At 42.7% G+C, this 12,128-nt stretch overlaps 2 protein-coding genes across 4 annotated transcripts; one reads left to right on the forward strand and one right to left on the reverse strand.

Moving 5' to 3' along the window:
- Positions 1-624: 624 nt before the first annotated feature.
- mtrf1l (mitochondrial translational release factor 1-like) lies at positions 625-5,506 on the reverse strand. 3 transcript variants are annotated; one of them, XM_047334750.1, is made up of 9 exons: positions 5,030-5,506; positions 4,532-4,989; positions 3,666-3,745; positions 3,429-3,533; positions 2,956-3,034; positions 2,515-2,678; positions 2,308-2,425; positions 1,462-1,598; positions 625-1,259 (listed from the first exon to the last, which is right to left on the reverse strand). In XM_047334750.1, exons 2-9 carry the CDS (start codon positions 4,965-4,967, stop codon positions 1,041-1,043), a joined length of 1,338 nt encoding a protein of 445 aa, XP_047190706.1. In that variant the 5' UTR covers positions 4,968-4,989; positions 5,030-5,506; the 3' UTR covers positions 625-1,040. The 3 variants fall into 3 exon arrangements, with proteins under 3 accessions (XP_047190706.1, XP_047190707.1, XP_035461178.2); XM_047334751.1 differs by having other exon boundaries at positions 4,532-4,993; XM_035605285.2 differs by having other exon boundaries at positions 4,532-5,506.
- A 2,121-nt stretch (positions 5,507-7,627) lies between these two features.
- On the forward strand, positions 7,628-11,208 carry fbxo5 (F-box protein 5). Its single transcript, XM_035606801.2, has 6 exons — positions 7,628-7,785; positions 8,510-9,165; positions 9,276-9,446; positions 9,666-9,756; positions 10,085-10,321; positions 10,435-11,208. Exons 2-6 carry the CDS (start codon positions 8,567-8,569, stop codon positions 10,699-10,701), a joined length of 1,365 nt encoding a protein of 454 aa, XP_035462694.1. The 5' UTR covers positions 7,628-7,785; positions 8,510-8,566; the 3' UTR covers positions 10,702-11,208.
- The last annotated feature ends 920 nt before the right edge of the window (positions 11,209-12,128 follow it).

Consider the following 12,128-nt stretch of genomic DNA (forward strand, 5'->3'; position numbering starts at 1 on the left):
GAAAAAAATATTTTTCTTTTTGGCACCCTATTCAGTCATATTTGCTCACTCACATTTTCCACATTTTGAAGCATGCAGGGGATGGAAATATTCTGCCTTGGGGTTGTGTGGCAGCCAGTGGCACATGGAGCATTATACTGATAAGAGGACACTACTGCTGCGTTCCAGTTGAAGTTGGAAGTCGGGTTTATCTGATCTCGGAACTCGTAATTACGACCTCAGAGTCAGAAATTGCAAACGGAACGCCCCGGCGAGTCGGAATTCCAGCTCTGGAGCTCAGAAAAAAATCACTACCCCGACTTCCGGGGGTCCGAGTTCCGAAGTAAACTGGAACGCAGCATACTTCAGGAAGTACAAGAGGAGGCTTTTGGCGAGGCATTCACGGTCCTTTGACTTGAACATCAGTGAAAGTTTTTTGGGGTTGATCTTAAACATGCTGTGTGCAGCAACATCTCAGAACGTGAAATGATCTGCAGGAATAGAAAGAGTGAAAGAAAACTCCTAGATCAATTACCCTACATTAAATTTTCTAGTAGGTCGTCATGAGAGCTACACCAGTAAATTTGCTGGTCTGATCACGGTTAACGCAAATATAAGGTATCTGCATTAATAAAAAATGTCACATTACATGTTTGAAGTCATTTATAAACTGTCTCCAAGACATAGTTTGTGCACCATGAAGCTCAGATATGTTTTTCTCATTTTTTTTTTTAACTAAATGCCCTTCAAGTAAATTACAGGTACTTAAAATTGCACTTGGTACTTGATTACATTCCACCTCTGGTGGCCAGACACTCTCATCGCTCTCAGATAGTCATTATTTTTACTGCTAATGTTCAAATCCAACACTTTACAGTCACTCCAGAGTGCAGTCCTTTCATTGGCTTGGATGTGTGAATAGTTTACAGGTGGCTGCCTGTATCTACACCATCTTGGTCCCTTTTCCTTTTCCTGCAGAATTTGAAGCAGTGATCTACAGCGCATCACATAATGTATGTACTGTAGCAAAGATCTGTTCCACAAAATCCGCGGAGAAAGACTCATGAAGCCTCCTGGTCCTGGTCATTATCTCCCAGCAGCTCCATGAGCGTCTCTTGGTTGGAGAACTCCTGCAGCGAGCAGTTCATCTCGTCCAGCAGCTCCTCTCCCAGCAGGAAGCCCCGGACGTCGTGCACTGTCATGCTGATCCGGTGGTCAGTTATGCGGTCCTGGGCGAAGTTGTATGTCCGGATCTTCTCCGATCTGCCTCTGGTGCCAATCTGGAGGAGGAGAAAGGAGACGTAGACCATGTTTATTTACTTGTTTGGCAGTTATTTCATTTGACAGTCACCCACGACAACATCCTAGATCTTTCAGACAACGTCTCGGAAAGACAGCATCGCTCGTCACACCTGTATTTCATATCACATTTGAATGTCTCCACCTGAAGGTCACATCACACGTGTCTCACTGCGTCTTCACCTGCACTTTACGCTGGTTGTAGCGTTTGCTCGTCTCCTCCTCCAGCTTCATGCCGTACAGTTTGGCTCTCAGGGCCTTCATGGCTTTCTCCTTGTTCTTCAGCTGGGACCGCTCCTGCTGGCACTCTGCAACCACGCCTAACAAACACACACACACACACACACACAAAGTACTGCACATGCACTAATTCACAAAAGCAAAAGGGTCCCAAAGGAATACAGTTTTCTGTAACTAACTTTTTACTGGTACATGTGTTTAAAAAACTGATTACAGTACAAGAACCTCATGTTCTGACAGAACGAACGAACTCTGACTTTTTCTGTTTTGCAACCATATGAGTGCGGAGGAAACAAATAAACTACTGTTCAGAGGAAGCATCTTTGTAGAGCTGTACCTGTGATTCAATACACTGATTGGTCAATAGAAAGAAAATTAATCTGAGACTATTTTGATAATCAATATATGATTTTTTGTCATTTTTCAAGTAAAACCCACAAAACTTTATGGTTCCAAGTTATAACATTAGAGAGTTGGTCTTAATATTTTTTGACGACGCAACAAATCTGATTTTTATCTGCTATATATCTGATATTATATTGTGATTGGAACCATTTCCATTCCATTTTCTGACATTTTAATAATTTATTGAGAATAGAATCTGTAATTCTTCAAATCTTTTTACCCCAAAGGTAGGGTTTTTTTTAAACTACAGACACATTTATATGAGGTTTTATTCGGGATTATCAATTTGTATAAGGTAACTGAGAATTCTGTATCTGCCCTGCTATCGTGAATTAAAAATATATAGTGTGTTCATCTATTAGAACATAAGCGCAGTATATTTACCTGTGGGCAGGTGGACTATCCTGACTGCACTGTCTGTGGTGTTGACATGTTGGCCTCCGGCTCCGCTGGCCCTCATGGTATCGATCCTAAGGTCCTTCGGGTTTATTGTGAAAGAGATCTGAACGGGAAAACACGCACACACTCATAACTTATTCACATTCAACTGTGTTTTTGTGCCGCGCGTCCATTCCTCATGTGAAACTGTACCTCGGTGGGTTGGGGCAGCACGGCCACGGTCATGGTGCTGGTGTGCATTCGGCTCTGTTTTTCCGTCTTGGGAACCCTCTGCACTCGGTGGACCCCGGCCTCAAACTTCATCCTCTTGTAGCTCTGGGGGCCACTGATACTGGCCGAGGCGTGACGAAGTCCGCCTGGTGGCAGGTGAGCAACAAGTCACAAGTCAGTCACTAGATTAGAATAAAGTGGTGGCAATGAGAATATTTCATGAAATCACATCTAAAAAGGATCATTTGAGGTTAATTCATTCCTAGAATATAGTTTTCATCACCTGTGGCAGAGCAAAGGCTCCCCCCTGTGTTTCTGTTTGTTATTGCAATGTACAGAAAGTCAAAGAGCAGATGACATAAGTCATATGTACGATCCGCCCATCTCGTGCCTACTATCAGTTTCAGTTGGGCGACCACTGACCTATCTCGCTGGTCACGTGCTCCAGGACATCGAAGGACCAGCCGTGATGCTGAGCGAAGCCGTGGTACATGTCGAACACCTTCAGAGGAGAGGAAACGAGTCATCGAGGAGACGAGTCACAGAGGAAGTGAGTCATCAAGGAGACGAGTCATCATGCAAATACACGGAAAATGTCATGTATGTTCTTTACGTCCTTGTCAAATCTTCTTCTTTATTCATTCCAATGTTCTTATTATTGAAGTAAAATCATATAGTGTCTCTATAAGTAGGGACATTACAAAAGCAAATTAAAAAAGGGGACCTGGGGATCGATATCGATAATCTTACTGTTTTGTTGACATTGGGTCATGTGGCTCCCAAATTTTTATTTGTCACAAATTATTATAAAATTAATTTATATTCTAACTTTTGGAAAAAAAATTCTTCTTCTATTATTATAGAATAATAAGTGCAGATGAGAAGTAATTCCCGACCTCATCGGTGAACAGCATGGCCTCCTGACCCCCAACACCGGCTGTGACCTCCAGTATGAGGTCGCTCAGATCAGCCTCCTCCTCTGGGATCAACTGATCCAGGACCTGATCAATGAAGCGGTTTGATTTGACAGAAAGGAACAAATTTTTTTTTTTATATATATATATATTATAATAGTTATCATGTTCATCTATACTGCAGTAGTTTGTCGCTGAACTGATATGTCACACTTGTACCTTTTGTCGAAGATCTTGGATGTCTTGCAAACAGCCGTCTCTCTCCAGCTCCGCCAGCTCTCGAAGCGCTGGGTCTTCATCTTTCAGGAAAAACAAAAAACATGGACCACAGTTGTGTGATACAGCACGTTAAAATAAAACAACAAGGTGATTCATCACAAAGTGGATCTGTAAGCTTGTTTAGATAAGTGCTATTGAAATAAACTCATTATTATCATCATCATCATATAGTCCATCAATCCTTTCATTAAATTTTTCAAGCAAAAATTGTGGAAAAATGCTAAATATTTGCTGATTTCTGCTTCTCAAAAACAAAAGATTTGCTCCTTTTTTGTCATACATACATAACTATAAAACCAAAAAAATGTTACATAGATTAACCAGTGGTTCAAAATAAGTATTAGCACATAAATTGGAGGATGAAAATAACTCTGTCACAGCCCTAGTGACAATTATTCATTTATGTCGACAATTTTGCCAAAACTGTTTACACTATGGTATCTATCCTTTTTAATACCCGATAGTAATGTCGTTGTCATGGCAATATTTATTTATTTTTATAATTATTTTACATGATATATGCCTTACATTTTATATTAGTGTGATGAAGTCTCAAGTATTAAATTCACTGGATTAAATAGAAAAGTAATTCCCATCTGGTTATTTTAGTTTCGAAATAGATTTTCCAGATAAACAGACTGTAAAGTCACTATAGATATCCATGTTGCAATATAGAATTGCACATACAATGGTTATATCCATAATTGATATCAACTGCAGTAACAGCAGTGTTTAAATTGTGTGTCGTCTCCTCCTTTTTTCACACTGTTCACTATTCCTGTGTGGCAGCAGCAGCAGGGTCTCACCTTTCAGCAGCACCTCCGTCTCAGCGAGCTCTTGGCTCTTGGCCTCCAGCTCTCTGATGCTCTGGACCAGAGGAGCCAGCTGGGACACTTTGCTCCTCTTGGCCCTCAGCTCGTCCTCGCTGCACGACGGCTGCTCCTCCACCTCCTCCTCCACTGCACCGCGGTTCAACGCCCTCAGACAGTCGCTGTACTCCGTCTCCACCTTCTTCAGGTAGTCCCGCAGAGACCTGTGGCCGAAGAGCTCGTCCACGGACAGCAGCCTGGCCGCCAGCAACGGTGCGCCGGTGTGAAGAGGTCTGGTGGTCGCGCGGCGAAGCTCGTGAAATCTGGCTGTTTTGCTGATGAGGTTTGGTGATTTTTGAAAAGGACGCGTCAGCCTGCTGAAGACACACTCCTGTCCCGTGAGGAGGAGGGTCACTGCTCTTCTGAAAGCCATCGTGTGTGTGTGTGTGTGTGTGTGTGTGTGTGTGTGTGTGTGTGTGTGTGTGTGTGTGTGTGAGCAGATCCGGTGTGAAGATTGAATGTAAAGCACAGACGCCTCCTCATACGACCTGACTTCCACACGATGTTGTCCCCTGCGGAAGGAACTCAACCAAACCTCATTCACATTTCTTAATATTCCCTTTTCTCAAATAGTAGGTGCGTCTTTAACGTCTATGAAAATGCATATCCTCTAATTAAAACAGGCAAGTTTTGATTCGGCATACGTGTTGAACACCGAGCACCACTTGATTCAGATGAAATGTCAAAGATTGTGAGATTCACGTCGCCATGAACGTCAATGAGTGGACGTACGTGGAATAACCTGTTATAGTAAACATCGGCGCGACTGTAACGAACCTGTATCCCGTCATGAATTGACTGAAGACAGTCTGATAACTCGCCGGCAAGGTTTGTTATGAGAAATATCGCCCCTTCACCATATTGTTGAAGGGCGCAGACATGTTGAATGTTACACGCATGCGCAGTGGATAACGCATGGGTCTTCTTATTCTTTTTCGCTTTCTTCTTATTCTTCTTCGTCTTCTGATTGAGCGGTTAACAATTTAAAATGAGGTGTGTTACCGCCATCTACTGGACTGAAGTGAGGATATGTATGACTGTAAAAAAATCCAAAACGCTGCAAGGGATGTCTGGTTTCCATCTCACAAAAATATTTTTGAACTAAATATCTTAATTCAATCAAATATATATTTTATTGAATTCACAAAGTGTATGCCTCTTATTTCGTGTCCAGGTGTGTGTGTGTGTGTGTGTGTGTGTGTGTGTGTGTGTGTGTGTGTGTGTTCACATCTGCAAAATCAAACACAGCAGTATTTTTTAGGGTTGCAATACTTCCTTTTTCTAAATACATGGCGTCTGGAATAGGCAGTGATGCAGGACTCCAGGCCTCTGAGAGTGTTTCAGTTGACATTTTGTTTTACTGACGAACACTTGAGTGTAAAATGTATCACTAACCAAACAATGGGCAGTGAATGAGGGGCTTTCAGTGGCAAGTTGTCTGCATTTTCTGACCAACCACATGTGTAAATTGGACATTGAATTTAAAATTGGGTTGATCCTGGTAGCCTCATTAAATTAGCATTATGCATTTCAGTACAGAGATGTTAAGCATTAAGGCTCAGAAGGTGCCACCCCAGCTTACTACTACGTCTCTGCCCGTCTGTCACTGACCTTTGATAGTTTTTCTCACTTGCCCTTTATAAGTTCTACCTCTTTGTCTCCCTGTTTCACTGCCTCGTGCATTGAACATTAATATACTGAAAGCACCCGAATAAAATGTGGCTAAGACTCAGGTGCGTATTTCTTCCACCGTGTCTAATAATGCACCGTAAAAAGTTTTCAAGTTAGTTTAAAATGCAACACACACGGTAATGTTAAACTAAACCAAACAACCACATCCCCCAATCCCCCCGTCAGGTTTCACAGTGAAAGAGACACTTCACACATTCCAGGCAGGGGTGTGAACTAAACTTTTGCATTTCTTTCCCAACAAAGCAGTGGAGTTACTGACAGGGTGAAGATAGAGAAATGTAGCTCTCTTCCACTCTCATCTTTTGAATTTGCTTAGCAAAAATGATAGCAGGGACTGCTTCAGGTATACAACGATGATCCTGTAGAAGTATGATTCTAGTTTCTGTTCAACAGAATGATGTAACTTGAAACAGAACTATATAATGTGCTATTTAAGTTGCTATATATGTAAGATTATATATATAAGATTATATATATATATATATATATATATATATATATATATATATATATATATATATATATATGAATATATATAATACATAAGGTTGTGAAAGTGTGTTAAAACAATTTTGTAGCAATTTTACCCCATATAAATATCATGTAGATGTTTCGTAGCTTCAGATACTCAACTTCTATAAGTATAACCTATAGTTTTTGCCGACTAAATCCTGCAAGGCCATCAGTGTTTCAACACATTTATATCAGAAACATTTTCCAATTCATCTTGTTTAAAGTAATTAACAGCATAAATGGGGCAGATGCAGTCATAAAGTTCTGGAATAAGACACATAATGGAAAGGACATGAGCAATACATACACAGGAAAATACATGGAAACGCATACATAAGGATTATAATAAAATCAAAACAGAGAGTATTTTCAAAACTTTGTACATAAATGAAATAAACATATATCATTTTAATTGCTTTGCCATACTTCAGTGCATGTAATGACTCAATTTAGTGTCTGGATATTATTTTGAATTGTTGTAAGTGTGGAATGTAATATTTTCCATGTAAAACAAAGAATAAAAAGTTATTTTACGATCAATATTATAAAAAAGAGGGTAGCTTGTTGACTAACTGAGTAGCTGAAAGAAATATTCTCTTTGTCCAAACACATTTATACATTTAGATAAAGAATAAACAGGTCGTGTCCGTTTCACTCACATCCGTGTTTAAAAAAAAATCGGGTGGGAAAAAACAGCGCGATGACGTCACACGCGCGCCGATTTAGCCGGCACGTCGCGAAAATCCTCCGCTCCCATTGGTCGCCGTTTTAAAGGGACGGACCCGCTCCGCTGCGATTGGTTTGCGCCTTTTACGCACGGATTTCAAATACGAAGCGGCGACTGGCGGCGGACTTTCCCGCAGAGGAGCTTTTAATTCACGAGTAGAGCGGTCGCCCCCCCCCGAGTCAGAGAACTCAGTCGGCTAAAGGAAGCAACGCGAGGGAGTTTAACCCTTCGGATAACAATATATTTAACAGACGTGAAGGTAAGAAGGTTCATTTAATATCTCCCAGCCACCCGGAAGTTCATATTTAGAGATGCTTCGTAGCGATGTTAGCTAGCTCGAGCACCGACCTTTGCTAAGGTCAGTTTGAGGAAGCTACTCGTCATTAAAATGTCTGGAGACAAAAAGATTTAAGGAGTTCAGGGAATATTCAGCAACTTGACACTTCGAATAATGTGGGGTTTTTTTTTTGCACGAGAGCTGTTAAAGTTTTAAAGTTGTAATAACTTTACTGCACGAACGACTGCACGCGCGCAAACGCAGATTCGTATCTGGTGTATAATGCGACGTTGGACATTAACTTGTTTCGTAAGCATCCGGTTATAATCGTAAGTTTCAAATGCATATAACACAAATGCATTTGATAATTTTCCTTCTTTCTTCCTGTCCGAGTGCTTTCGCGTCACCGCTCGTTTTCTTTGCGCCAAATCTGCGTCGCGCCAAAATCCATCATTTGTTTAAATAAAATAAGTGGCGGCTGCGCTCATTCCGAGTTCATCGTGCTGCTTTAACACTACTGTGGTTGTATTGTAAGTTCACAATCGGTGTCTGGCAACTTAATAGCTCATTTTCTTGTGGATGTTTGGTTACTAGCTCAGTTTTAGTTAGTTTGCATGAGGGGGGGAAGCCATGCTGTCTGCATGACTCATTCAGAGGAGATTAAAACGCAATCTCCTCATCTGTCACCCACCCTTCTTCAATCCAGGGAATCTACAAACTGTAGGTTTCACTCTGAAGAAGAGGAAGAAAGAAGAAAGCCACAATGAAGTGTCCTCGCTTCGACACCAGCAACATGGAGAAGAGCTGTGCTAACGTGGCTGCTGCAGAGGCCAGGGTGCTGCTGCACATCAAGGCCTCCCCGGTGAAGGAGCCCACCCCCGTCAAACCCCAGTGCCCGCCGGCAGCGGCGACCACCAGGACGCTGTTCTCGCTCAACAACGACACCAGGCCGGTCCACAACAAGGAGAACAGCGCGGGCAGGGAGCACGACAGGACCCTGCACGAGGCGTACGAGGACAGCGGCTACCTGTCCCTGCACAACAGTCAGATCGACGGGGAGGAGGACGACGACGACCACCACGTCCAGGGGAAACCGGCAGCGCAGACTCTGCTGCTGTCCTCCGCTGTGCACCAGGAGAGGACGACGGCGGCGACGTCTCCGCACGGTTCTCCCTCCAAATGTCAGGGGAGGAAGAACTGTCCGGCGTCTCTGGTGGCGGCCTCCACACCTGTGGATCGTCCCCGGAGGAGGATACTGTCGTCCACCCCCGCTGACAACCACAGTGACACCAACCTGCCCATACTGAAGTTCCAACGGGCGGTGTGTGAGAAGCTCGCCGAGAGCTATCGGAAGAATAAGAAGTAGGTTTACACTGTCAGATTTTAAGGAGTTTAGTCTCTCTGTACCCGAGACACTGGGTAACTCACAGGGCAGCAAATACGTGAATTACAGTTGTTTTTTTCTGTCTCAGGTACGACTGGAGCGTCGTCTCCAAGGTGGCAGAAGATCACCTGTTGGATCGGGTGATCGGAGGCAAGATGGGCCAGGAGTACGTCGACGTGTTCGCATCTCTGCTGTCCAGGAACATGAAGAGCATCCTGTCCAACATCCTGGGGCTGCTGGGAGACATGGACCTCATCAGGTAAACGACGAAGCCAATTAGACATTTTGAGGAAAAACGTCAGAAAGCTACGTTACATTAGTGGTAAATTCTATTGATATTTTACTGTCATGCCATCTGAAGTCCTTAGAAAGGAATTTTGATGTAGCTGCCATGTTCAGGAATTCTACTTCATATTTGCTTTCTTCTTCCTGTTTATATATTCATCACATAAATGTTCACTTTTTTCTGACCTCACAGCTGCAGGAGAGTGAGCAGGACGTGGAGGAAGATCATCTGCGAGGACAGGACAGCCCTGGACAGGTGTCACCGAGCCGAGGAAGCTCTCAGGGTGAGGAGACGGACAAGTCCACACAACAAGGGTCCTCAAATTTGAATAAAACCAGTTGTACAAGACTCTGGTGCCTCTGAGGATATGAGGGAGGACGCAGCCTCCTAACGTTGACATACTTTACCAAGCGCCATGATCTAAATACACTACTGGGAATTGCACCACAGCACATCCACCGTAGTTTGATTGATAGTTTAGCTTCAAAATATTTTTAAATCTGTATTCAGTCAAACTAGGAAGTTTGGTTGGAAGTATGTGTTCTTCATGAGCTGAAACTTTTTCCATTAATTGATTAAGTTGTTTAATTCATTCCTTCCTCTTTCTTTAGGAGTCAATGAGCTCTTTGAGACAAAGGGACTGTGGTTTGACGAGAGACATCGCCATGTCCAGGGTGGTCCTGTCCTGCATGCAGACCCGCGCCTCCTCAAGCACGCCATCATCATCATCCTCCTCTTCTTCCTCATCCTCCTACTCCCCAAGCTGCAGGGTCAACAGACGGACGTCTCCCCCTCTAAAGGGCAGCACACCCAATTCCCAATGTACACGCTTCAACGCATTCGTGCAGGTGAGTGTTCGGGCGTTAAAGACGGTTTCAAATGCTGATCTTCATTCTCGATTTTGATCTTTTGGTTAATTATTTGGTCCTAAACACGCGCATGTTCTTGTTCTTCCTTCCAGGCTGCCAACGGCCTGAAGCAGCACGAGTCTCTGCGCTCCTGCAAGCGCTGCGGCTCCCCGGCGACGCATTCGTCCGAGACTCGGCGGGCAAGATGCGCTCGCCCCACCTGCCTCTTCGACTTCTGCACCTGCTGCCAGGAGGCGTACCACGGCTCCGCCCCCTGCCGGACGGTGGAGCCCAGGCCCCACTTCCTCTCCTCTTCCTCGAGGGCGAGCCAGATCCTGCCAGGAACCACTCGCAGCAAGAAGAACCTCAGGCGCCTGTGACTGAGGTTGACCTAGGTTTTATTCAGACACTTTTAACCGGGCGACTCTCTCTCTCTCTCTCTGCACGGACAGCGTGGAAAAGTTTTTCCATCGGCGCAGCCTGGAAGACGTGGCTTCTGCATGAGCACAGTGGCAATAAGTTAAAAACAATTCCTCCGGCTCTGCTGATCTGAATCAACTTGAGCGAAGCACTTGTTCAAAACGCAGCTGGAACAATCAACCAGAAAAGTGTCATCTGGCTAAAAAACTGTTTGTCGTCTGTGAGCGACGAACAATTCCGATGCCAAAAAAAAAGAAAGAAACTCAAAACCGATATGCTTTAAAATGTCAAAAAATGTTTTATCATGTTTTTAATATGAGATGAATGTATATCTTATTGTATTGTCACTTTTAAATAGTTTTGTATATATACATGTTTTCTTTTAAATAAACGTTCATTGTCAAGTCTTTATAAATGTTCAAATATAAGTATGTTTGTCATGTAAATACACGTTTCATAAAACTTAACCTGTGTTCTTGTGGTTTTTCCAAGATAAGTGAAACATATCTTTACAAATTTTCTCAGGTGATTAGTTATTTGATAAATCGACAGATTATTTTTCTACAAAGCCGAAAAGCTCGTGTCTCAAATGAGAGTATTTGCTGTTTTCCTTTTTTATTTCACAGAGGAAGCAGAATATCTACTGGGCTGTTGGTCGGACAAAACATTTCATGACGTGGCCTTGGAGGAAAAGGAAATTGTCACAGGTGCATTTTGTTATGTTTTTCAACCCAATTGATGTGATTAATAGCCAATCGCCTACAAACTACAGTTTAAAGATGCTCTACATTTTGAGAAGTGACCAGTGACCTGGTGCCAAACTACAAATATGCAAAAAAAAAAGATAAATGGAACAAATGATGAGTTTACATTTTGGATTTGGATTCCGTGTGATGTAAACAAATTGGACATCATCCAGTTTCCCCTCTGACTACACCCAAGGTGTGCAAATGTAAAATATGAAAACATTTTAACGTAGCCAGATTTCACATTAGAAATAAAAGAATTGCAGTTTTCCTAGACATCAAAATACCTTAATGACACTTACATGCAACAGCATGTTATAAATGTGTCGTGTTATCCAATCATGTTAGAGACATTTTTACATTATAGCCTCTGTCACATTCTGATTTATTTCACTAGATGGCAGCATTGTTTTTGGTTCTATCCTATAGCTGCAGCAGGGACAGACAGTTTCAGTGCTTGGTGAATCATTTAAGTCAAAACTAATATGAAAAATGAAACCAGCTCATAATAAATATAGTTAAGCAGAGTCACACTGCAACTTGAGTTATAAAAAGTATAGTCAATGGACGTAGAAATATAATGGGGGGGGGGGAAGTAGAAAATGCCATTTGTAAGGAAAGTTTGGTTGGATTTTCTGCCT

Source organism: Scophthalmus maximus, chromosome 10 (genome assembly GCF_022379125.1).
Source record: "Scophthalmus maximus strain ysfricsl-2021 chromosome 10, ASM2237912v1, whole genome shotgun sequence".
NCBI lineage: Eukaryota > Metazoa > Chordata > Actinopteri > Pleuronectiformes > Scophthalmidae > Scophthalmus > Scophthalmus maximus.